The following is a 25,469-nucleotide window of genomic DNA, read 5'->3' as shown; positions in this document are numbered from 1 at the left end:
TCACAGTCACGACACACGAAATGAGAAATGTCAACATAACGCATAACGCCATACACGACGCTCGTCGCTCGGGTACTCCCAAAGCAGCGTAAGTTGTCTCAAAAGCCTACACAGCAGCTGGAAAATGGGTTGTGAGGCAGCGCGAACAGCAGGACTTGATGCGTTTGTTGTTTCGACTTTCGGTTTCTTAGCTGGCTCAAGGACAGGATCGTGTCCTTCTCTGTTTTTGTATGTGCGTGTGCGCGTGAATGTGTGTAAGTGTTACGCAGCTCTCGCTAATGGAAGTGGTACAAGAAAACACATTATAAAAGAATGAAAGCGAAACAGTGTAGCGGCCGTAATGGTGCGCTACAGCAAAAATACACCGTAGTCAGTCTTAGACCGTATGTGTTAGCTCATTCTTTTCGCTTTCCGACACTAAAGGCTGGCGGAATTATACTGTTACGTTGCATGGTTTAGTGTGAGAAAGGTTTAAGAAATGTTAAAAATCCAACCTTAAGCACTGTTTCAACACATTCCTTTCAAAATAGCGATGCAAAAAGAAATATGTTCCTTTATTTTTAATTAAAAAGTCTCAAAACGCTTTAAAACAAGCAAACAACATAGAAACAGTAACAGATATAGTTTACACTTACGTCGTATGCCCCAGTCCATCATGGTGCCGACGCTGAGAATTTAAGTCGATTGTCACTAATCGAATGCCAGCGCATGGGGGTGAATGTTGAGCACGGGTAGCACCTCCGAAATCTATTAAGATATATTGTGCTATCTTCTTGTACAAACGTGTAAGACCCAACTTAGATGTCGCGCGCCGTGTTGTTTGTTTACTATTTGAAACTGCAAATCTGGTTCTGGTTCAATCACTGCCTAAAATCTGTTGGCTTAAGCTTATGCATTTCCGATATGCTTGCACAATGTTAGGTAAAGCTTTTCGTTTCCGTCCAACGCTCTACTGCGCCACGTGTTCGATATAGGTTCCGATATATACTCTCTGTGTTTGTGATTTAAATCAAGCAGAGCATGCGTAACTGAACGGTAGCAGCAAAACGTAACACAACAAAACCCCACTTTAATTATTCAAAGTAACACAGACGACACAAACTGAGGAGTGTCACTTTTCATTTCTTAACGATGTGCCGGACGACATCGTGGAGCCTAAGGAAAAGAAAACAAGGGAATCCCCCAATCCATAACACATGGTGTAAGCAAGGCAGGGCTGATGATAATGGTCGACGGGACGTGATTTTGCAACAAAGCTTGACTAATGAGAAAATTAACATGCCGTACAAAACAGCCGCGTACAAACTGTTTCTCGCTAACACGCTACATTGTATCGATTTCCACCGACATCCCATTACACACATACATGCAAACACACACACACTCAACTCAGGAAGTGGCTGTGTGTATCTAGTTTCAACTGTTGCCCCAAGTGAGAGCTAAAGTGCATCATTCTCAGCGTACGATGCAGCGTGCACTCGAGAATGCATTTGTATCAATTTCACAGAACACGCTCTTCCGATACACCAGCCAGTAGTGCAGTTTTCTGAATCGTTCTCCTGTACCAGTTCATAGAAAATTGGATCAGAGAAGAAGCTGACAGTTAAAAACTTGAAATTTTATGCATCGAGCACCTACTACACGAATCATACACCACACACACACACACACATATATTCGATTGGAAAACCACTCGAGAGTAACATAGAACACGCTCGTCCCCACACTGCTCCCACTCAGCAGCTGCTTTTCGCTCCAACACTGCCGTCGCCCCACCATTTGTAGCTTCCAAATGGTATTGATTGGTTCTGTGAACCGCTCACCATTATTCGATCTAATAAACCATTTTAATTGCCTTTTCCTTTCACGAAACTGCACAACCTCAAGAGCGTTGGTTTGTGCATCCACAACCAACCCCATTCGCCAGATCTGCCGCCAGATATTTGTATTCCGGCGCTTCAACGTTTCGAAAACTCGCTCACGGCTGATGAGGAGCAGCAGAAGCGTTGGTTCGCCGAACGGGTAGAGCGGCATACCCGACGCGAAACACCACAGAACGGCCTCGGCGGCATTTTTCTTTCGACGATAATCACAAACACAAACACAACAAAACGCCGCGACTAGGCGGCCAGCGACAAACTAATTGGGACACAGCATTGTTGGCAGCTCCAGCGTAGAAGCTCTTGTTTGTTTGTGTTGTGCCGTTTACACTATCCCACTTTTTCTTTTTTATTCGAAGGCGACGCAATGGCCAGCAGCATTTTGTCGCCTGTTGTCACTCGCATACACCTATCGCTGTCGCATTCATTCGGCTAAATGCGCTTAATGCTACTCGGGAAGATAATTCACGTCACAAAGATTCACTCGCTCGTGAGTAATGTTTCCCTCGCTGGAACTGTTTTGGTGATTCTCCCCCATCACACCCAGCGAATACTATGCTCTCGTTTCCCTCCACCAGCACCCCACCGGGGGCAGATGAAAAACACAGACACACACACGGGAAATGCTTGTGTGCATTCCGGTTCCGGAACAGGGAGCGATGTTTACCCGTAACCCGCACCCGAAACTTATTGGTCTGCACGGTGGGAGAGCATGTTGGTGACTGACTGCCGAACGCACACGACACTGACCGAGAAACGATGCGTTGAATTTACGCCCGTCACGACACTTTTGCTCCCGCCGCCGGACATTCGGTCGGTGTGCGATACCAGCGCAGCCAGCGCAGCCAGCCAGCTGCATGTCGCGGGCATTAGAGTATTGCCGTGTCGTGAAACGCGCTCCGGGAGTGCGAGAATCAAAGTCCCGAACGAGAGAGAGCGAACCAGACGAGAGCGAATATGACAGCAAAACTCTCTGGAAAACGGGGCTCTCGGGGTCTTTTCCCGTAGGATTTTATGACAGATTTTGTACTCACTGTTGAGCATAGCTTTTTAGCATTACATTCGTTCCACCAAGATACTAAGGCGGCGGTCATCCACCGATGGCTGGCGGACGAAGTGCAACGGGACCGCAACCGAAAAAGAAAGCGCTCACAGCTACAGGTAAAAGGAATTCTCGAAGAGCACAAGACACACGCATATTGTGGTAGTAGTAATTGTAGTAACAGTAGTAGAAAATTTACACGCGAGCGATGGTTGAGCTGATTGGTAGTGATAATGCTACTAAACAAGCTGAGAAAAGCGTTATTTCTCTCTCTCACGCGCGCTTCATACCAGTTTGACCTCCAGCCCACTACACGGAAAGACGCGCTCTAGCCCGGTTGATAAACATTTCACGTGTCAGGTCGTATCGCATCAATCATCGAAATTTGGTTGCGGGGTGGGTTTTAGGGGACAAACAAAAGTACACTTTTTCCATTATTATTACGCACAGCCCAGTTGGCAACGGCAGCAAACAACAAAACGGTCACCGCGCGGGTAAATTACACCATAAATCACCACGCAATCATAAGAAAGGCTTTCAAACAGTCTAAGATAAGCGATCGTTTCTAACTTCTTTAATTTAGCCTGAGTCCGTCCCGGCATTGTTTCGCTAACATACCGCAAAGAGAATTGTTTAACCATTGGCGTTGGATTACTTCCGGTTCGAAATGATCGTTTTGATGCCTTTAACATGTAATATTGATTTACACGGACACTGACCAAGTCTATCCTAAAGACTTAGCAAAGAACGGTAGTACACAGTAAACATCTTCATCATTATTAGCCTCGCAAACATTAGCTGCATTACGCTTAATGGGTAAACTGCGCCGTTATTTCATTTTATCATGAAACGTTGGTGCGCTTGGAAACATCCATCAACTCATAATTATCTGTGAGGCGCACAAAGACACATACACACACACACACCCACTCTGTGTTTGAATCATAAAATGTGCAGTGCTGATAAACTGGGAATAAATGGTGTCCACCACCAGGAAGCAATTCTTTCACGTGCGTCGACATATCGAACAGGTGATGTGCTTTATCGCGCTATATGGACACTGCTGGGCAGACAACAAACAAAAGCAGTGTCAGCAGATAAGAAAATCCAGTATTGAATCGTACCCTATCTTGACAACGCTCTTTAATTGGTTCGTTCAGTGCAACGATAGCAATGTAGGTAAAGATTGGAGGAAAAAAACATGTCTTAAAAAAATGAAATCAATAATAGGGGACAAAAATTCACATAATTGAAAAACATGTTTGTGCTGACTTTGAATGTCGTCAAAAAATCGATAACGTTTTACCACAGTTGATACCCGCCGTTAGTTGCTCTACTGTGCAACAGATGGCGCTGAGAAAAAGCTTTTACTTTTGAGCACGCATTCTGTTCCGTGCTGAGCCTGGGGTTGGAAGAATTTTAATAAAGAATATAAGATAAATAAATATGCTTGGTTTCCTTAATACAATTACCCTTAATTTAACTAGAGCAATCGTTGTTACAAACAATTTTACATTTGATTAAACAAAGTCAAATGCGATGTCATGCAAACACATTGGTTGCCTTCATGTGGCCAAACAAGCAAAATCATAGTTGTACACACGAACGAGGTTGTACAATTTTGGGTCAATGTCGATTCCTTGCCTTGCAGCAGTTTAGAAAATACAATACGCACTGAGTTTCGCTTTCAATTGATTGCTGGAGCGATCCTATTCCATCTCCAACCCCTCCATCAACTACACCAACAACAATGGATTCGATGACAATTGGTAGGTGTAAACGCTGAATTATCGAACAAAATGTTTTTAGCTAACCGTGGGAAATACTGCTGTGCTTCGAATATTCTAAATCAGATTTGGTTGCGATCAAGTTGAAATATTGTGTTGGAAGAATAAAAATGTGTACTGAATCGGGGGAGCCACTTACCTCGAGAAGTAGGGTGATTCATTAGAATAGAGAGCGGACACTCGTCGTCATCAAGGATATACTCGGACCCGTCGCTGTTAACCTACGGAAAACGGAAAATGTGATTAAATTTACATCAACTGTTCCGAACACAAGCACTTGAAGTGGAATTCGCACAACTAATCCACCGACCACCAGCACCCACCAGCGAACCTTTTGCGTGTCTTTTGTTTTTTTTCCTTCCACACGTACGGGGAGAACCTTACCTGTACGAGACAGTAGTGAAGCGGATCCACCTTATCCATGCCATACTTGGACAGCATCTCCCGTACAACGGCCTGGGCACAGTCCCGAATAGAGAGCAGCAGCGTTTTGTACGGCACGTCCCGGCACAGACTTTCGCCGTAGATTTTCAGCGTGCCGCCAGTGTCCGGCCCGCCGTCCCTCGACCGGAACTGTTGCAACTTCTTCTCCAGCTTCTGCTGCCGGCGGCGCCGCATTACCGCTTCCGGGTTGGAGATGGATCGTGTAAACGATGTTTCCGGCAGCTCGGTGTACAGCTTCTCGGCAACATGGTTCTCGGAATCGGGCCCGCCAGTACCACCACCGGCCGATTGCAGTTTGTTCAACTTTTCCTTCTTTTTCTGCTCCTTCTTTTCGCGCTTGGACAGTTTGCGCTTGAAGCTCGGCTGATCGGTGATGCTGTCTAGGGTCTGCGAAGGGCAAAAGTACAAAATTAGCACAGTTAATAAAAGCACACTTCACCGAACGGTTCTCGTGTCTTCCAATGGCATTGTCCTCCGTGCCAACGGCAACAAACGCAAGAGCACAGGCAACCAGTTGCAGCGCTGACAAGCCGGAGTGTTGTTGGAAAAGGTCAGGATGAGCTACTCTTAGCGAGAGCATTACGTACGCCTACTTACATTTGTCTTTTGGGCACAATTTTTCAACAGAAATCGTCCCTCGCGATCATCGTTATGCCAATTGAGCTGCACGAGCAGCGGCTTTTCGTCCGGGTTTAGCTTGCGTTCTTCGCCGTTCGCATGGACCACATACAGCGCGTAGTTTGGCAGGGAGAGCATTCGCATATCGGGGCGAAACTTTTCTATCAACGTTTCTGTAAAACCGGAAATAATAAAAGACATGATAAGCGACGGTACAACATACACACACACAGGATATTGATAAATTGTTTTCGCATTGTTTGGGCTTGCGTTCCGCTCCCGTATAGGGTTTCCCACGGCAGAACGGAAGCCCCATGCGGTCGAGCAATCTATTAAAGCAAAAACTTACCGATAACGTCGGAAACCGTAGCATCCGATGCGACACGGATACATTTGGTTGCTACCTTTTGGCCCTCGTCTTGGAAGTAAAATCGCATCACTCCGTGGAATTCCAGGTTCTGCGAAAGGTGAGATAAAGAATAGCATGGCATGGAATGAGACGAAGCTGTAATGGGTACGGGTACCATCCGGCGCGTCCGGGGAACGTGTTATCGCTTTGAAGCGCCCAATAGGGCGACACGAACCTGAATGTCATTTCCTCGAAATAACATTCATCGTTCTTCGTCGGGCAAATCCGCACTCCGGTAGGAGGCAGGCTCCTATGGAACGCACCATCATATTGGTGGCACTCATGCGCAACATATCAACGGCTAGAGGGTATGACTAATTCTGCCAGACACTGTCGTCTTTGCGCCGTCAATTGGCTTCAAGCATCTTGAGGAAGTTGTTGGGACAAATCTATGTTCAATTTAACATAATTCATACTATTGCCAGAGTGGAAGAATGAGGATCGTTCCGCAGATTGCAAGGTTCAACAAACTTTGTGTTAAAGCAGTACTCGCGTTCATGTTTAAGCACATCCCGAGACATGGCAATACTTGTTTTTTTTCTGTACAGGTCACAACGACCGCGGCTCACATATTTCGTGGAATTGCAAAATTGGCAAACAAAGTGTCTTTGCAATGAGGAATCAACTTTGACATGAGTCAGTGTGCTGTAGCCAAACTATAAAAAGTTACTATCAAAAACAAAAACAGTTCAAACAGTGCAATGAATTTCTACGCTAATGATGGCGTTCTTCCTCAAGTTAAACTCGGTTTTGTATGTTTTTATTGACTCGGAAAACTTACCTCGTTCGGCTCGGACAGCGCGAATATATCCAACCGAACCGTGTTCCATTGCTGGATGACGGAACGGAGTGTTTCACGGTCAAACATCCGTTTTTCGTTGAGCGACATTTTCATCGAGCGATGGAGATATGACCGGGTGTGGTGGGTTAAGATGCGATCGTCTGTTGCCCGCTCATTTGCCGAACACGATGAGTAAACGCCTTACGATTTTCCGACCGTAGTCAGCTTTGGGACCAAGCGGTATGCCCTTGAGTCGAGGTAGCACTAGTCAATCACATACACACACACATACACCCCTTCCTTGTCAGAATGTTCAGCGCCAAGGAAATGCTTCACAAGGAGGAAAGCGAGATAATTGGTTCTACGATCGTGATGATGCAGTAAGATTTTTCTGCTTCTAGCGGTACCAACAGCAGCTGTTGCACACACTGTTGCTTCTCTCTACATCAGGAATATTTCCTTTGCTTTTGCACGGCTACTTCTCGCTGGTCGGCGTGCTGCCCCTGAAACGGTCTGAAAGAAAGAAGCGCAACAGAAAACAAACGTGTTAAAAAATGGAGCAAAGATTTCTTTCCACACCACGAAAGAGAGACAGAAGAAACGAGAACCGATTACAGGCAAGTTATGAACATTCAACCCGGTGGTAATTGTGCTTTTATTACGATCAATTAGAATGGGAGCGCGCAAATAGTGGAGGAAGAGAAGAATAAGCGCTTGGGAGTACTTCCCACCCGTCTATTTACTCTGAACGGCAATCTTTGCACAGACGCACCCCGATGACCTCCTTCTGGGGAGGGACACAGAAAGCTAAGGCATGTCACTGGTTAACGCCGCCCGGAAGAAAATATTTTAACAATTTATCATTCTGTTGGCTTACTTAGTGGGAAGAAAAGTCAGTTACGTTAATAGTTATAACTGGATTTGGACATTAACAACAAGCATATGAATGCTAAAAGCCTAGCAGAAAAATACTCCACTAAAGCTAAGCCGACGGGTACACTGATCAACGAAGAAATCCCACCACTGGTAACGATAACCCCCAATACTGTACCACAATACAGTAACGACCTAATCGAGAGAAAAAAAAACAATCATAAAACATGGAGTAATAAATGTTTTACCATCAAGTTTTTTTGAACATCATGCTAGTCGAGTTATGTTTGCCTTTTCCCAGAATTTGTTCTTCTCCCAGATGTACTGTCGTGTCGCATTATTTCAGTAGCGCAACTTTGTCCCAGTGCTAGCAGAAGGTGGAAAACAAATTGAGACGTTTTCGCGGTTGAATCATTTTCGGAGCCTAAACTTTTTTGCGTGCGGAGAAGAGAAAAGGATCGCAAGTACCTTTTGCCAACAACCGCTGACGCGGTGGTGATTGTTGTGAATGTACGGCAATGCCCCCGAGATGAGGAGAAAACCGAGAAACTCTAAATTGAACCATCATGATGTTGTCGTGAAACGAAGAAATAAATTTTAAAAGAAAACCAAACCATCTTATGCATTTTTAGTCGTGCGTAGTACACCTCCCGCATCCCCCAAGCCTGCGCGCTCGTGTTTGCCATTTTCTACCAGTATAGAAAGCAGCAGAGGTTTGTTTGGGTAATGAATAAATTGTCGGTCCTGTAATTCAAATCATGAATGATGAGAGGACGCAAAAACGGTATGTTGACACAACACAGTACAGTGTATACACAGCGGCGAAACGGCGATGTGCAATTGTGTGATGAATTTTACCATCGGTAGCAATTTAGCTGGTAAACAAATAATTTTTCACATCACTTCGCAATTTAATTGAAATATGTGTTCCTCCATACAGCTAAGGGACAAGCGAAACCCCATCCGAACAGAAACTTGCACCATTAAAGAATGCATCATTGCTCATTAAAGCAATTCCCTGTTTAAACGAGCGGTTAAATATTAAAATTACAACCTAGTGCGTGAATCTCACCTAGTGCCTAGTGCTTAGCTGAGTGTTCAACAAACAAACAAAGACGTACGATACAAAGATGGGATCGTACGATCTTCTAAGGTCACTACATCTGCATCAGTACCTAGTCTCAAACTCGTCTCGTTAATTTTGCAGATTTGAGTGAGTGAGTGGAGGAAAGTCACCAGGAAAAAAACCCGAATTATCTGTGCCATTTAACACAAGCTCCTCATCTTCCTGTCCCCTCCACTGCATACACCGATACACACTGCTGAAAAGTACCCGGAACCACCTCAAACCCCGTTGTTATGACAGTGAGCCGTAACGCATCATTACTCACACCAGGCCGGAGATCAAATAGAGCAAAGTAAGGTAACCTACATATAATTTCTCTTCGCCCCGCTGCTGGCGTATCTTCTCCTCCTGCCCTCTCCTGGCTGTCTGTGTTCGGTGAAATTGCTCGAAGGAACGTTAATTCACATTGGCGACACAGTTCCACCACCCCAACGCACCACTGTGCTCTCCCCCCTGGAGATGGAAAACAATGGCTGTTCGGTGTGTCACAGAATGCTTAATGGGCGTATACAGCTAAGCATATATTTTATGCTCGCAGGCGCGCGCGCGCTCGTAGCACTTCGCCCGGGCACACAGGTGTGCACAGGTACGGGAAGATGCGTCGCTTCCATGCAGCACACCCCGCAACAAGACAACAATTGACGAGCGTTAGCGTAGCAACCGAGAGGGAGGAAAAGGAAGCAAACGCAGGGCGCAGTGCGTGGAAGAATGTCCGCCCGGCTCCGGAGCAACTTACTAATGGGGCCCATACTGCTCTTCGGGGAACTCCGAATCAGCTGCCACCGCTGGCAATGGACACACCACAGTGTCTGTATGTAGGCTTTTTCGTTCGCTGAATTTAAATGATTCATAGTGGAATGTAGAATCCAATTATCTGGATCTCTCTTTCCTGCTCTACCTTATTGGGCAGGCTGATACGAGGCTCTGGATCAAGACACACTTCATTTCGCCATTATTTTTTTTTAAATAGATTAACGCCTATATACTGGCAGGAAGTATCGATGTGATCGTTTACTCCAATTGAGTACAAAGTAACAACAAATCTACACGAACACGGCACAGGGAGTAACCAGGGAGCGGTCGTTTGGAGGTGCAGATTATTTGGCGAGTAAAAAAGACAAAAAAAGTTTGATAGAATTCCATTAGCTAATTAATCCAATTAGCGACTTACAGGGTAAACAATTACGCATCCCAATGTCGTTCAAGCACAGCAAAACATGACAAAAAGTTGGAATAAACTACGATCTAATGCATCACACAATGTGGAACACAATAGAAATAGATTGAAATGATAATGACGAGACTTTTTTGAGGCTTTACATTTAATTTCCAGGCCTTTCTAAACATTTCTTCAGACAACGGACAATATACAACGAGTCATATACATTTGTTTGTATTGATTTATCACAAACTCATCGAGGCATCTTGGCGTCCTGCTGCCGTACACACACACACACACAATATATCACTACACTGTGCACATAGTGATTTTGGTTTATTAGATCGATATTCTCGGCTATTTCCATTGTTTTGTTTGTTTCCTTGGTTTGTCCAAACTGCACGTACATATCGCCGCTAATTTATTATCTTACTCCCCTTGGTTCAACTGACAAGCCCACACACACACATACAATAATAGGGTAGGATAATACAAACCGCAAAATTCCAACCATTCCGACCAACGGGTATCGGGGGTGGAATTTGGTGGGCGTTCAGTGTGGATGACACCAACATAAGAAAGAATTTGATCGATAACTCCACTATCGCAAACCGAGTCGAGCTGCTCGAACGAACGTCAAATAGTTGCACGTACTGGTAAGAAGGGGGGAAGAAGCCGTATTGACAGGACGGCACGGAACGTGTAATGTGTTTTTTTGTCACGAGTCCACAAATAAAACTAAAGGGAATAGCAGTGCTAGAACGAAATTCCTAACAGAAAATGAACTATTATTTCTGTGTAACTGGTGCGTACTGCATTAAGTTCGTGTTTTGTGTCACGTGATTAACCCTACGGATTTTTATTGAGTTCATTTGGCTATACCACAACTGTCTTTTGTATAAAAAAAAAACTTATGCTAGTCTGATGTTGAGAGACCATTTGGTAATCTGAGCTTTGTTTGAAATGTTTTGAATCTTTCGACAAGAAGCAAAGCAAGCGAAAAATGTATTAAAAAGTCACCATCACCATTCCAGCATGTCACTCTAGTATACATCAAACGAAGTTTTTCGGTCACTCTTTTTACAATAAATATGCCACAAAAATATGCCTCCATCTACAGAAGATCATTTGGCACCACGAACAACAATGCAAACCAGCAACAAGCAGCTATCTAACCTTTATCCTTAGAGCATAAAATGTATACACACTCTCCGAAAAAGAAAAAAAAAAACAAGCTCCAAAGGTAAACCCGTGGGTATGGGAGCCGCCGCGCAGTAAGTGTGGGAATTTAAAGCTTCACTGCACCCACGGAACAACCGACGGATGGTGGTGGGTCACCCAAAAAAATGGTTCTACTTCCGACTCCGCACACACGACAAACACTCCGCACTTCATTCCATTTCGCTTCCCCTTCGCTGCTTGTGCGTATTTAATGATACAGTGCACCCTCTTCTGAAACGATCAAGGTGATGGTGTGATCCAGCTGGTTCTCGATGTGTGTGTGTGTGTGTGTGTGTCTGTGTTGTGTGTTTGTGTTCGCAAAACATTTGAAGAACCCTTCGGAAAGCGTATACATGCAGTTGAGCCATGGCATAGCCATTACGGGAGACTGGCGCGTACACGTGGTCATTGAAGTGTGCAATTTCCCAGAGCTGTTTATGGCGCTATCCACCCAGGAGCTTTGACAGCTCGAATTTTCTCTCACATAATGGTGGTTCTCGATTATTGGAATGTGGTTATTATAAATGTAACAAATCCAGTAGAAAAAGACTCCGACTTAGTTAAAGCTGTGATGTAGGGCCAATTAAAAGAGCATTAGAGTTATTCATTATTAATAAATTTTCACCTTACGAACAACAAGCCATCACATTTTCAAAATATTGAAAATCGACAAAACATATTTTGGCAATGTAAAGTAATAAAAACAATAGCACATAGGTGTACATATTTCAAGCTATTATCGAAAAGCTTTCACCTACGCACTTTTCCATTAAAAGCATGCATCGGCTGTTGCATACGCTGCTCATGGTTCAGCATCCTCTCGATGAAATGGGAAACAATCTGCACCCAGCACGTATTTTGCATAAAGTTGATTCCTATAAATTGAACGAAACTTCATGAGCTCTGATACCTCGAAACGGTACTGGGTATATGAGCATTGAAACTGCTCGCAAAGTTTGTGTGTGGGTAGGTACTGTTTAATCCCGACAAGCTCAAATGAGAGTTCATCGTTGAGTTAGTAATTGCATGACATATACAGACGACATGTGAACCAGACCAGTGTGTAACGATCACAGCTTCGAATTAATTAGTTATTAGAGTTGAGTTAGTCTCATTCTAGTTACATATGTACTTATTTTCTCATAGAAATGTATCCTTGCCGCGTAAACAAACGGAGAAAAAGTGTGAATAGGATCATAGCTGTACCTTCTCATCAATACTTAGTATCAAGAACCATTTTTGCAGCCGTTGGTACAATCGTTCATCCAACGAACACAGCGCCAACAGCAACAGCAAAAAAGTAAAGGGATTGACTCTATTCACTAGTAGTTTGTGTCTACTCAAAGGCAATCAGTGCAATCAGGGCTTAAGTTGGGCGAAGAATTTAATTGACCTCGAGACGGTAACTGCTCGCGGGTAACGACGACCGAACATCGCATCGGGCTCGCGGTAACAACAAGAACGGTCCGGTCGGGACAGGCAAAACTCACGAGATTGCCATTGCAACTCTCGCCCAACAAGCGGATTGATAGCAGAATGTATTATGTCGAATGATTCATTCGTTTGCACTGCACTCGGGCAGGCAACAATAATTTGTTGGGGCGAGAGATCAAATTGATGACGAGGAGCATGATTCGGAACGAACCATAGCGCACCCTTGGATGGAGGGCCACATTGTTTCCCATGCCAGCAGGAAAATGTACTTTCGCGATGATAATTAACTTGTGCTGGATCAATAACACAGTGCAACTACTTCCGAATGCATCCACAATTGTATATGAATTTAAATTTAGAACTAAAGCGAGTTCTAATAATGTATGCTTGAATTCCAATGTCTAGTAATTCAGCGAACTTCGATAAATATTTGGCGTTAATATAAGATAGAAAATAAAATTAGTACTGGAAACATACAATTTACAGTGTAATTGGGGCTAGCGTGATATGAATAGGCGACAGTATTACATCGACTTATTTAAGAAGGGATTAATGCTCTCGAATATCAATTCCAAAGATCTACTTACGTGAAGAAACTACCCTGAGGTCAACAAAAATTAAAACATTTTAATATTGTTGCCTTAATGCATATTTTTCATGAAGATTTTTATCAGTAAAACTCTTCCTTTTAAAGGACAACTTGTATAAATATTTGCTCATATTTGTCTTTTTTGTATCGAAAATTGAAGCCTTCTTGAGACAATCATCTGACGTCTGCCACGGTCAGTTAATAATGACTGTTTTCAACTGACCTGGATATTGTTTACTTTTTTGGGACAATATTTCTTCAAATATTCACCCACACGCTACCAGACACACTACTGCGCCCTGGGTCCTAATTAGCTTCCCATCCAATTAAAGACAGGCGACATTCTTCATTGAGCAGATCTCGACGATGCTGCACCCCGCCTTATGCCAAACGTTTGCATAGACACAGAGATTCAGCTGCTCTCATATGCTACCGGCACAGACAAAATCATATCTTCGCCCCATTTTGATGGATATTCCCCGTCAGTAATGATGAGACAACCTCATTAGGAAGCTACCTTTGCTATTTGAGCCGTTGCCAGGGCTATCCTTTCAGAGCGAAACGTTGATCCGGCTGGTGCCAATTTTCCTGCAGAAAGGGGCTGTTGGCAAGCCAGGTAACACAATACAACCACCACTTCGAAGCCGTCTAGACTGCTGGCCGTGGCAGGCGACTTCTAGACGGCCTATCTATCAATGAAAGACAATAGTTCCAAAAATAAAATAAAAAATGTATCATATTTTTTGCCGTGTACAAAAAAGACATAATTACTGCGTAACATTTTATCAAGATATCGTGCACGGGGTTAACCTATTAATTTTACACAACATTTATCAACCTAAAATTAAAGACTCTTGCCTATTGCTAATCGTCGTCGTCGATAGCGTGCCTCATCTCTTTGCTGTTTTTATTCCAGCAAACATCCCACTTCCGGCCTTATCGGTCGAGTGAACACGGTGGACGAGGAAAGTACCTGAACCATGACGACACGGTTTTTGTTGAATCAAAGATACGATTCATAAGATAGAATAAGGTTAACTAATTAGTATAATACATATAGAAAATAGATATATCTTTATCACATGAAATGATTAAAATACTAATCTGATGACGGTTGGAAAGACTCTGGAAACACTAAGCCATCAACCTTAGGGACACCTTACCAGTTTTAGACATCTCCATTTCTTCCAAATCCAAAATGTTGAGCGCCGTCTAGATATCATTAACAACAATTAAGCATATTGGTTTTATTCTTTGGTATGAATAATTTAAAATACATTTTCCGAGGTTTGATTAACAATCCGTTTCATAACCTCCCGGATCCAGCTCCTGGAACTACATACATCAACAAAAATCTCATGAATAGCGCACCTACTCGCCTCTATCGCTCTCTCGGTTACCTATAAGTACCATTCGCTACGGCAAAAATTAAATAACATGCCACTCCATTACAAAGGTAATCAGTTTTACTGCACACTTCGCTGCACATTTTGACCATAAAACGGGCATATTGTCTGGGCCAAATCTTGCTTCTTGCTGCAATTGTACTTTGGTAAACACAATTGCTCAATACGCCGCACCGCACCATCGGATGCTAAAGAGTACCCCCTCCCGCTGCAGCAGGGAAATTGTCTTTGAAATTGTCCGAGCGTAAGCGAGAGTCCAAGTTATACTCAACCGATTATATCCGAACTGCACCCACGAAACCTAAACGAGCTGGCATAAACATCGCGCGCTCTACTTCCTTTCGATTCATTGTGCGATTATTCCACGCTATCTATCTGCGCTAAGATAGACCCAATAAACTGGAGAGGTTACACTACCAGCAAAGAGGTTGAGAAAATGTAGCGCAACAGACGGGCGCGCGCGCATAAATCGCGCAACCATTACAGTACGCATTCGACCGCGCGCGCGCCCATGCACACACACGCACACGCACACAAAACGGAGTGCATTTTTGGGATGCAATCTGAGTTGAGACAAATCTGGGCATCACCAGCAGCCAGACACACCAATTCCACTCGTCTGTTAGTTGTAACAAACCAACGGGGAGGAAGCCACAGGCGGGGTGATGTTGAATAGCCGGCCGTTTAAGAAATGTTTGTAAATTTCCCCCCACACACACAAACACACACACACACACACACACACCCAAACTTTACCGTTTTTACGGGCGATCTTGCGAACGTTGCGCCCCTTTTGCTTGGCTTTGCATACACACACACACACACACACCCCGCCCATGTTTAAATGCTGGGCTTGGCGCACTGCTGCCCGCTGTAAAAATGTTCCGTGCCATCGTGTGTTCACAAGACCACATCACCAAGAACGCATGAATGGCTGCAAGGAGGAGAAGAGGATCGCAAGCGCGCGCGCGGCGGCATTTTTTCGTTTCGTTCCGTACCGCTTGAGTTGAGTTTGTTTTTTTCTAGCCCATCTCTATTTTTTCACCCCTTTTCCCGAACTCCGCGGAACACGATCTGGCCGGCTAAAACGTGAGAAATTTGGACGACGCTTTTCAATGGGCACAGCCGGCCACAAACAAAGGGAACGGGGTGTGATGAGGGGGGAATACTAACTAAGGTGTGGAAGATGCTAACGAAAATACCCCAACGAACTGAAAAAGAAAAAAGGCGCATTACTTCCGCACTCTTTGCAAGGGAGTACTCGCACAGAGACAAGCGAGCACATTGGGTTACATTTGACAGCCGGGGATGGTTTGAATACAAACCAAACAATTTGGTCTGGGCTCATTAGACGGCCGGTTTAGTTTTGCCGAACGCGAAAGGGGTTACAAAAAAATGTAAAAATCAACTGTGGCAATTCTGCAAAGTTGTTTGAAAACAATTCGCAAAGTTCCCCCAGGGTCCGGCCGGATCAGATTCGCACAAGAAACGGCGACCAACCACACACGAAGCCGGCAGGGCATGAGCGGTGCAGTAATAAACAGGGACAAAGCATTCCCATCTCGTCGTCGATTTTTTCAATGTCAGCGAATGCATTCGCAATGCAAAACAAAACCCACCACCCCACATCGAGGTATGTCGCAGAGGGAACCATAACGCAGACAACAGAGGTCTGTATGAGGCGAGAATGAAATAAAACTAAACAAAACGACTAACACTCATCATCTGCTGATTGTTTTTTGCTTTGACAAGACATTCCCCATACATCACGTACGTAACCGTTGTGCACAGCGGAGAGAGGATTAGATATGCAATCGGGGAGAGCAAGGTGGTTCTCTGCCGTTGTTATTTATGAGAAATCAATTCACACACGGTGCGATTTGTTCGAGAAACTTGACGGGGGTTTTAACACGACAAAAAAAAAAAAAACATCTTTTGCCCATCGGTATGAGTGTATGAGAATGTATTGCATAAAACATACATCGACAATTGTGATTGCAGAACCATTTTTTTAACGATCGATGATCGACAGACAACCTCCACTTTACGGCAGAGACCATACAAACACAATTGACGACCGAGAAGAGCGAAAGAGCGAGACCAAACACGCTCTGCAAACTACTACTCGTGACATGAATAATAATATTCCATTCACGGTACCAACTCCCCGAAACACGCCAACCACAGTCATCCAATATGACACACTCCCCAAGCGAAGTGGAGAAAATGACAACAGCAGCAAAAAAAAGCCGGAAAACTTATGGCTGACATACAACATTACGCGTTCAATTGCATCGAATGACAGTGAGTAAACACACAATATGTCATAAAAATATTGAATTTCTCCTGTAGTCGGCGCATTCTTTCGGCCGCTTTAATGGAAGCGGCAAAATATCGTAACAAAAATGGTAACTTTTTTCACACATTGCAATAAAACCAAGTAGAGGGATGGGGCATGGGCGCTGCTCACATTCTTCTGCTTGCGTATGATATATTTCCAGGCGAAGCGATACCGAAACGGAACGAATGATTGTTTGTAAATAATGCGTTTATGCTAAACAAAAACAAAGCGAAGGTGTATTCAGCATTTGCATCCATACATTAAAGTGCATTATCGCTATACAAAAGTCATGAGAATCCATATATTTATTTTATGTTCAACATTTCTGTTATGTTCATTCTTCCAAGTGTTTTCAATCATCAAGATATTGACATATTATCCACATTAAAATTACTTTCTTAGTATGTTTTGCTTAAAAAATATGAAATATATTATATATAAATTAAATATTAAATATATAAATATATATTTATTTATACACATTTTATGGAACTTTACACAATCAAGACATACAGCGTAGGGTATGTCGAATAAATTTGCGGATAAGTATTTTACCAAACATTCCCGGCTAAATATACAAACGATTGTTCTTTGCTCATAACTATGATTGCTCGTCATTTTCATACCAAAATTTTACACTATTCGATAGCAAATGGATGTTTTTTGATAAGTGAATACAACGTGAGTCAACGTGGTTATGCCACTTGGAAAATAAATTTTTGTGTTCAATTGGTAACTTTCAGTGCGGAGAAGCCTTACGACAAACCAACAAATTGCAGAACAATTTACAGCAACAGATGAGTTACAGCGACAGCTCCTATTGAAATCTTTTTTTTCTTTCCTCCCACCGGAAGTCTTCCCGTAGTCATGTGATGCTAGAGAAAGTTAAGCTTTTTTTTGTACGAATAACACAAAACTCCTTTATCAACTCAACCGTGGAATCTGATACTGTGTGTGTATGTGTGGCCTAACGATGGAGCGTATTTATAACGATCACGACATCCTTCCGGTTCGAAGCGACACAAATGTCAATGCAATGACGAAAATGTTTCACGCAAACAGTTCCGAAAAACCAGACAAACACGGCCCAGTGAAACCTCGTGTCAGATCCGCGCAGAGGAGAGGAATTTGGCAATGGCGTGTAACGGGCGGGTACATTTAACGACAAAGCTTTGTTGTGCTTACAGCTTCGTACCGTTGTTTACGGTAGCAACATACAGTGTACAGAGGGGCATACAGAGGGGCAAAGGAGGAGAAAGCACACGTTGAGTAAAAGGGAAAGTGAACCCAAAGGTGAATATTACGACACCCGAAACCACTCGCTTTCAAATGCGACCACCATTTCGCTGCGACCAGTTACCGGGAGAGGAGTGCGTTCGCGGTGTGCCGGAATATGATGAGACAAAATATCGGACGGACACAACACTGACTGTCACTGACGTGAAAATCCATCTCTTTTCTGATTTTGAGATTTGACCTTTTTTATCTGCTCCATATCCAAACCCCGTCCCCACATTGCCATCGAATCAAACGGAAATCAATTTTATCTGGCAAACAAATTGAATATAGCCTTTTTCTGCGAATTTGTGTGACACGGTATCCCTCCGGCTTCCCCATGGTGACAGGCGCCGGTATGATCAGGCGGAGATGGCAACCCGTCAATATCGAACTAACGAATTGGTCAGATGCTTTTTTCTTACTGTTGTGGCACTGCTTGGTAGACCCTGGTAGACTTAGCCGCCTCAAGCAGCCCATCGATGGTCCCCATTCCTGAGAAAAGGTTAATTTATTTTGCAAAATGCATATGGCAGTCGCTTCAAGCCTACGAAATTCACTCAAACAATGATATGGACGGAAGAGCAAATAGCATAGATGAAACAGCTCCTAACGTTGACCGTTTTAATAGATTTTCTTTTTTCTTCTTATTTTATTTGCCCGAAAGCTGTATAGCACAATGTTACGTCATAAGACGTGTAACATCGTTTATTGAAACTGTTTTTTAGTCCTTTAGAAACAGCTTGAAAACACAAGAATTTTATTAACAAGAAATGAATTAAAACTGAAATTTAAATCTAAATAAATTATTATTTCGTGACGGTCGCCGCTTTCCTGTATTGCGATAAGCATTTTAGTTTTTTGCAAGTTTTAAAGCATTTACATTTTTAAAGCCAAACATTTTTTACACAGTGTTTATTTGCATCAGTGGTTTAAATTAGTGATGGATAAAGCTGGCAAACATCCGAAGTCGACTCAGATCCGACTCTGAAGTCCAGAGTCGGAGTCATCGAGAGTCGGAGTTGTCCGGAATGCCTGCGAACAAACGGCGTCCACGGGCCTGTCCACGCCCGAATGCAGAGCCGATGACATACGATTCTATCTTCACCATTTACATGAGGAGTCGCCCGGGGCCGGTATCGACCAGATTCGACAAGAGTCGGAGTGGGCCGGTGTAAGGATATTTTCGCAAATAATTGTTGTCGTTGCTAAACGATATTTTATTAGAAACATAGATCTGTTTGCAAAGCAAAAGACGAAATGAATTCCGGACGACTCCCACTCGTGCTGCGGGTGGACCTAGCGGTTTCGATTTTGCCAGAATTTAACTAGCAATGATCGGTGTCGGATCAGAGTCGCCCAGAAAGCACATCACTAGTTTAAACGTGAAACTACATATCATAGAACAAAGATTAAAAGAAAACAATATCATTCCTCGCACGTCGAAGAGATAGTAGGAAACTATCAAAGAGGATTCCGAAACGGAAAATCAACCACTGATCAGATCTTCACCATGCGGCAGATCTTGGAGAAGATGGCTGAATACAAAAACGACACATACCATCTCTTCATAGACTTCAAAGCCGCATACGATAGCATAGCCAGGGTAAAACTGTACGACGCTATGAGCTCTTTTGGAATCCCGGCCAAACTGATAAGGCTAGTTAGAATGACTATGACCAACGTCACCTGCCAGGTTAGGGTGGATGGAAAACTCTCAGGACCTTTTGCTACCACCAAGGGTCTGCGCCAGGGGGACGGGCTTGCCTGTCTCCTATTCAACTTGGCGCTAGAGAGAGCCATCCGTGACTCGAGGGTGGAGACTACGGGAACCATCTTCTATAAGTCAACCCAGATCCTGGCATACGCTGATGATATAGACATCATTGGTCTGCGGCTCTCCTATGTAGCAGAAGCCTACCAAGGGATCGAGCAGGCGGCAGAGAACCTCGGATTGCAGATAAACGAGGCAAAGACCAAACTGATGGTGGCAACATCAGCGGGCCCGCCAACAAATAATCAGAATCTACGTAGGCGTGACGTGCAGATAGGTGAACGCACTTTTGAAGTCGTCCCACAATTCACCTATCTGGGATCAAAGGTCAGCAACGACAATAGCATGGAAGCTGAGTTGCGCGCAAGGATGCTGGCTGCCAACCGGTCATTCTACAGCCTGAAAAAGCAGTTCACCTCAAAGAACCTGTCGCGACGGACGAAGCTGGGACTATATAGTACCTATATAGTACCAGTGCTCACATACGCCTCTGAGACATGGACACTGTCCAAATCTGACGAAACCCTCTTAGCCGCGTTCGAGAGGAAGATGCTCAGAAGGATACTTGGCCCCGTATGTGTGGAAGGACAATGGAGGAGCCGATATAATGACGAGCTATACGAGATGTACGGCGACCTCACTGTCGTACAGCGTATAAAGCTCGCCAGGCTCCGGTGGGCTGGCCATGTTATACGCATGGAAACGGACGACCCAGCCCGTAAAGTCTTTTTAGGCCGTCCACAAGGACAGAGGAGGCGTGGTAGGCCCAAATTGAGGTGGCAAGATGGCGTGGAGGCGTCCGCCATTAAGGCCGGGATAACGGACTGGCAGACGAAGGCGCGAGACCGTGAGCGGTTTCGGACACTTCTGAGGCAGGCCAAGACCGCAAAGCGGTTGTAGCGCCGGATAAGTAAGTATCATTCCTCATTCCAGAAACAATCTCATTCCATCTACATAAATATGCCATAGCGTTGCCCGTTGCACTACCGTCTCATAAAGGTATTTACATACCTTCAAATAATTAAATTTCAATGCAGATAACGAGAAAAAAACTTCCCGCGCGCTGTACAGAGTCCGTTAAAACTTTCACTTCCGTCACATCCATCAAACGCGGAGTACCGACCAAGCTGGACACCCTTCTTTTGCATTTCACCTGACCTTGCAGCAGAGGTAACATGATCGACAGCTGCCACCGGCTGCACATTCCCCAGCTCTTCCAGAGACGGTGTGCGAGTGTGCAGTGTATTGTGTGTACGCAACGTCTTGTAATACCATCCCACCGCCATATTTTACACCACCACCACCATTATTCGGTGCACTCATTACCGACATAGCAAAATAAAAAAGAGCATCGCTGGAGTATCGCTTTGCCGATCGGTAATATAATAATTACCTCATCAAATTAATGGCTCGTTTATCATCCACCGAAAGCTGACTGTACACACATGCAGGCCGATGTTGACGCAGGCTAATGTGATGGATGCGGTGTGTGGCTCCTCTTCTTGAACTCTGTGGCCATCATCACACACGTTCACGGTTTCTTCACCGTTTTTCTCACGCGATCATCTTTCACCCGACCGACCACAGGCCGGCATGGTGGTGAGGGGATGTGCGGACAGGTGACGCGCACACGAAACGCATTTGTGTGTACATAAAATGAAAGCGATCGGCCATTCGGCCATTGCATAATTTTGCCTGGCCCATGTCGAGCATCGGGTCGTGTCGACGAGGTCAGTAGACGCTCGCGGGGAAGGCACACATCTGTTGATGATAATTTGATGCTACACACACACACTCCCCGGGCGAAGGTTGCCAAACACAGTGATGAACACAATTTGCCGAGCAGGTCGTATTACAGAATGGCTTTTGGTCCAATATTGGGTTTCTTTTTAGAGTTTGTACAATTCTTCTTACAAACTAAAATAAGAAAATAATAAAATAAGAAATATTGGCGGAATTGTAATCAGTTTTATAGCACAATTACATTTTATATGAGTTAGATAATTATATCTCTTCTGAATTAAGCAAATTCAATGACGCTAAGCAATTTTTTTTATGATAAATAAGTATTATGTTGAGCAGCATTCTTCATCAATAAAAAAGACTGTTAATCTTATGTACCAGTAAAACACTATCTATGTAGCAATTCTATCTAAACTGAGGCTTCGAAATACCATCAATCTTTCAAAGGTGTCGAAGCGGCAAGTTGCCCCACGTGTTTGTTTTGGATTGAGAAGCTTGGTTCTCTGCTTCCCTTTTGCTTAATCTTAGTTTGACGCTGCATTTTTTAGTCACGCTTCGATACCAGGTTTAGGCGCAAAACAGGGGCACAGTTGCATTCGTAAAGGCTACTACGAATTAATTACGCTACGCAATAAGGCGCCTCGCGATGGGGGCTAACCAGTTCACGCATTATCGCCATGACATTGCACGTGCGCACGATCCGAAACGGGACAAAAAAGGTGCGCTAAAGTGCTTTTTCGATCTCTCTCTTCACTGCCCGGTGCACAGAACGGACCGGAAACCGGTGGCAAGGGTGCACTCACTTAGCGTACCAGCCCCCGATGGCACAACACTTGTAATGCATCCCAACATAAACACAACCGCACAGGTGGGACCGGCTTTCCTTCTGTGTTCCTGGTGGCAAACGGAAGCCGCAATTACTTACTCTTCTGTCCCCTCTAACGCGGATATTTCCTATCCTTTGGCCGTATATACCTGTCCTTTTCATCGTTGCCGCTCACAACACAGCCAGTGCAGCGAGCGCAGGCCACCGTTTTTTCCTTCATCAGGTGCGCGCAAATGCATATCTTGTTTCCAGCTTCTCGATTCCATTCACCACACACAAACTGCCTTCCTTCTCCGCGTACTTACTACGGGAGAGCACGAGGCGCACAAAACACACCCGGAAACCAACGGTATCGGTAAGTTGACTTCCGGTGTGTGCGGACAAATGCCACACATCTGATCCGGTTTAGAAGGCTCGGGCCGGTTGCACGGTCGATATTACACCGTCCGCTGGCGAACGGACATAAAAACACAACACACACAACAGACTACAACAGGTATATAGTAGTGTTGGGTGTTGCATAGTCTGAAAGGTCGTGTAAGTGTACCTTTTTTGTGGGAGTTTTTCCGTCCCAGTTTTTATCTATTTGGTGCAATTGGCCCATGAAGTTATCTTGTTTGTCTACCAACAGACGCCATTCCAAACGCAGGCCAGTTAAGACATTTCTCAAGAACGTCATAAACGTTTGTCTGATAATTATGTCAATATTTGAAGATCATCTCCGGTCCCACTTGTTCTCCGGTGCCCGTTCTTAAAGGTTATATACAAGTTGCGACCATTTTTTACGGATTTCTGTCGCAATTAATGCACACATGTTTCATTATTTCCTTTTATTCGTCTTATCATGACACATGCGAGACAATATATTTTACAAACTAAATAAGGTTATAGCCATTATTTTGAATTTCCAATATCCAATTAGATTATGTTTTTTTAGTATTGAGGCTTACACGGATTTCCGATAGAACTCAAGACCGCAGGACACTTTGATGAATCGGCGGGAGTCAATCGCAAGACTGCGGAACGATACCTGAAAACGTTGACGATACCGTGATCTGCGGATTTGTATCACAAGACTTCAGCACACTTTTTCGGGCAAATTATCGCCTCCCAGGGACATACGGTATGACAGCAAGGATTTTTAATTTCATATTTTGGGCGTCCACTGTTTGGGGTTTTGGAAAATCAAACTGTATTGGCTTTTTATTTGTTTGCAAGCGAATTAATTAGTGATACACACTCCGAAAATATTTATTTCCATCGTTGGTTAGGGTAAAAATGCATGTTTGATCTAAATATTTTCAAAACATCGGATCATACAGCGCCTACCATAGCTATATCGACATTTATTTTTCACGATTTGTGGAAAATCCGTAAGAGATTGATAAAAAACAGTGAATGTATGAGTTGTGCAAAATACTATTTGACATCTTCTTATATGGTCTTCTAAAAAAATTAAGACATTTTTACACGACTTATTACGAAAAAAACAAATGTATGGTCGTACCATCACTATATAACTCGAAAAACAGGTTTTTTGTGCTAACTAATGCATTTAAAAATCGTTCAAAAATATAAATAACACATCTAAGAAAGGTTTTATGGGCAAATATTTTTAAATGATTTTTAAAAAGTGTTTTTAAAACTTTTTTGGTTTTAAAAGTTTTACAAGAATTATTATCAAAATTTATTTGATTAGGTCTCAAAAGTTTTCAACAAAAGATTTTTCTTCGAATGTAATGATTAATTTGAAAATACAAATAAAAAATTTAAAAATACATTTTTTTAATATTTTTAAAATGACCATGAGATCCTTATCAATTTAGTGATAGGCTCAAAACTGATTCCATCAAACAAAAGCGACACAAAAACCTGAACAGCAATTTTTAACAGAATCCTAGCCCGATATTTGTTTCCTCCCACCACCCACTTCATCATAAATGTTCTCCTAGACCGCTATAAAGCAAACATTAAGATTCTGCTAAAAATTGCTGTTCAGGTTTTTGTGTCGCTTTTGTTTGATGGAATCAGTTTAGAATCGTTATTCACTAAATTGATACGGAGCTCATGGCCATTTTAAAAATATTAAAAAAAAAATACATTTTTCTAAATACAAGTGTGCCGCAGTCTTGCGATACAAATCCGCAGATCCCGGTATCGTCAACGTTTTCACGTATCGTGCATAATATGCATAAAACTGCAATATTGTGCTAGGATCACGAAAAGAAGTGCATATCATCTTGCGTTAGTCTATTATCCAAATGACTCTCAGATAAGATACTGGAGTCCGCTCATTTATTTTATTTCTCTATTTTTAATAACAAAAGTTATTGAGCTACTATAGGACTATAGAGCTTATTCCTATACTTTACATTGCATCACACTGATAAAATCATAGATGTGAAAAAATATTAAAGAACAATTAACACCAAAATACAAAAAAAGTCCAAATGGGCGTTGCAAGAGTGATTTAAGGTTGTATACACTAACACTACAATCTACAGTGCAATTTTTAAAATCGTGTCATTAGAGCCAAACTCAAAAATTAAGAACAAAATAATGGTCTTGGCCTAAGGATTCTACTAGGTGCACGAAAATTTATAACCTCAAAAAAAAAAGGATTTTACATTTACGTAAGAGGTGCTTTGAGACAGAGTCCCCAAAATGACGAAATATGTTTATAGTATTAAAAAAAAACAATAATTTTGGTTCACTAAGAAAACTCTTTACTAATTTCCAAT

General features: G+C 43.2%; 1 protein-coding gene across 9 annotated transcripts in view; it reads right to left on the bottom strand.

Annotated features, from left to right (window-relative positions):
• Positions 1–25,469, bottom strand: part of LOC4577117 (afadin) — a 62,894-nt gene that overhangs the window by 31,025 nt on the left and 6,400 nt on the right. For 7 of the 9 annotated variants that reach the window (XM_061652831.1, XM_061652836.1, XM_061652829.1 and 4 more), the window contains exons 2-6: positions 6,962–7,474; positions 6,121–6,229; positions 5,751–5,944; positions 5,094–5,540; positions 4,849–4,930 (exon numbers count right to left, since the gene is read on the bottom strand). In XM_061652831.1, the coding sequence (XP_061508815.1) occupies positions 4,849–4,930; positions 5,094–5,540; positions 5,751–5,944; positions 6,121–6,229; positions 6,962–7,075 (946 nt within the window). In that variant the 5' untranslated portion in view covers positions 7,076–7,474. Of the gene's footprint in view, positions 1–635; positions 2,687–4,848; positions 4,931–5,093; positions 5,541–5,750; positions 5,945–6,120; positions 6,230–6,961; positions 7,475–25,469 lie in introns of those variants that run through there. The other 2 variants (XM_061652837.1, XM_061652838.1) reach the window with 2 other exon arrangements.

The sequence above is a fragment of the Anopheles gambiae genome, chromosome 2, assembly GCF_943734735.2.
Source record: "Anopheles gambiae chromosome 2, idAnoGambNW_F1_1, whole genome shotgun sequence".
Lineage (NCBI taxonomy): Eukaryota > Metazoa > Arthropoda > Insecta > Diptera > Culicidae > Anopheles > Anopheles gambiae.
The sequence above is the reverse complement of the archived record's forward strand: the minus strand, read 5'-3'. Positions and strand labels throughout refer to the sequence as shown.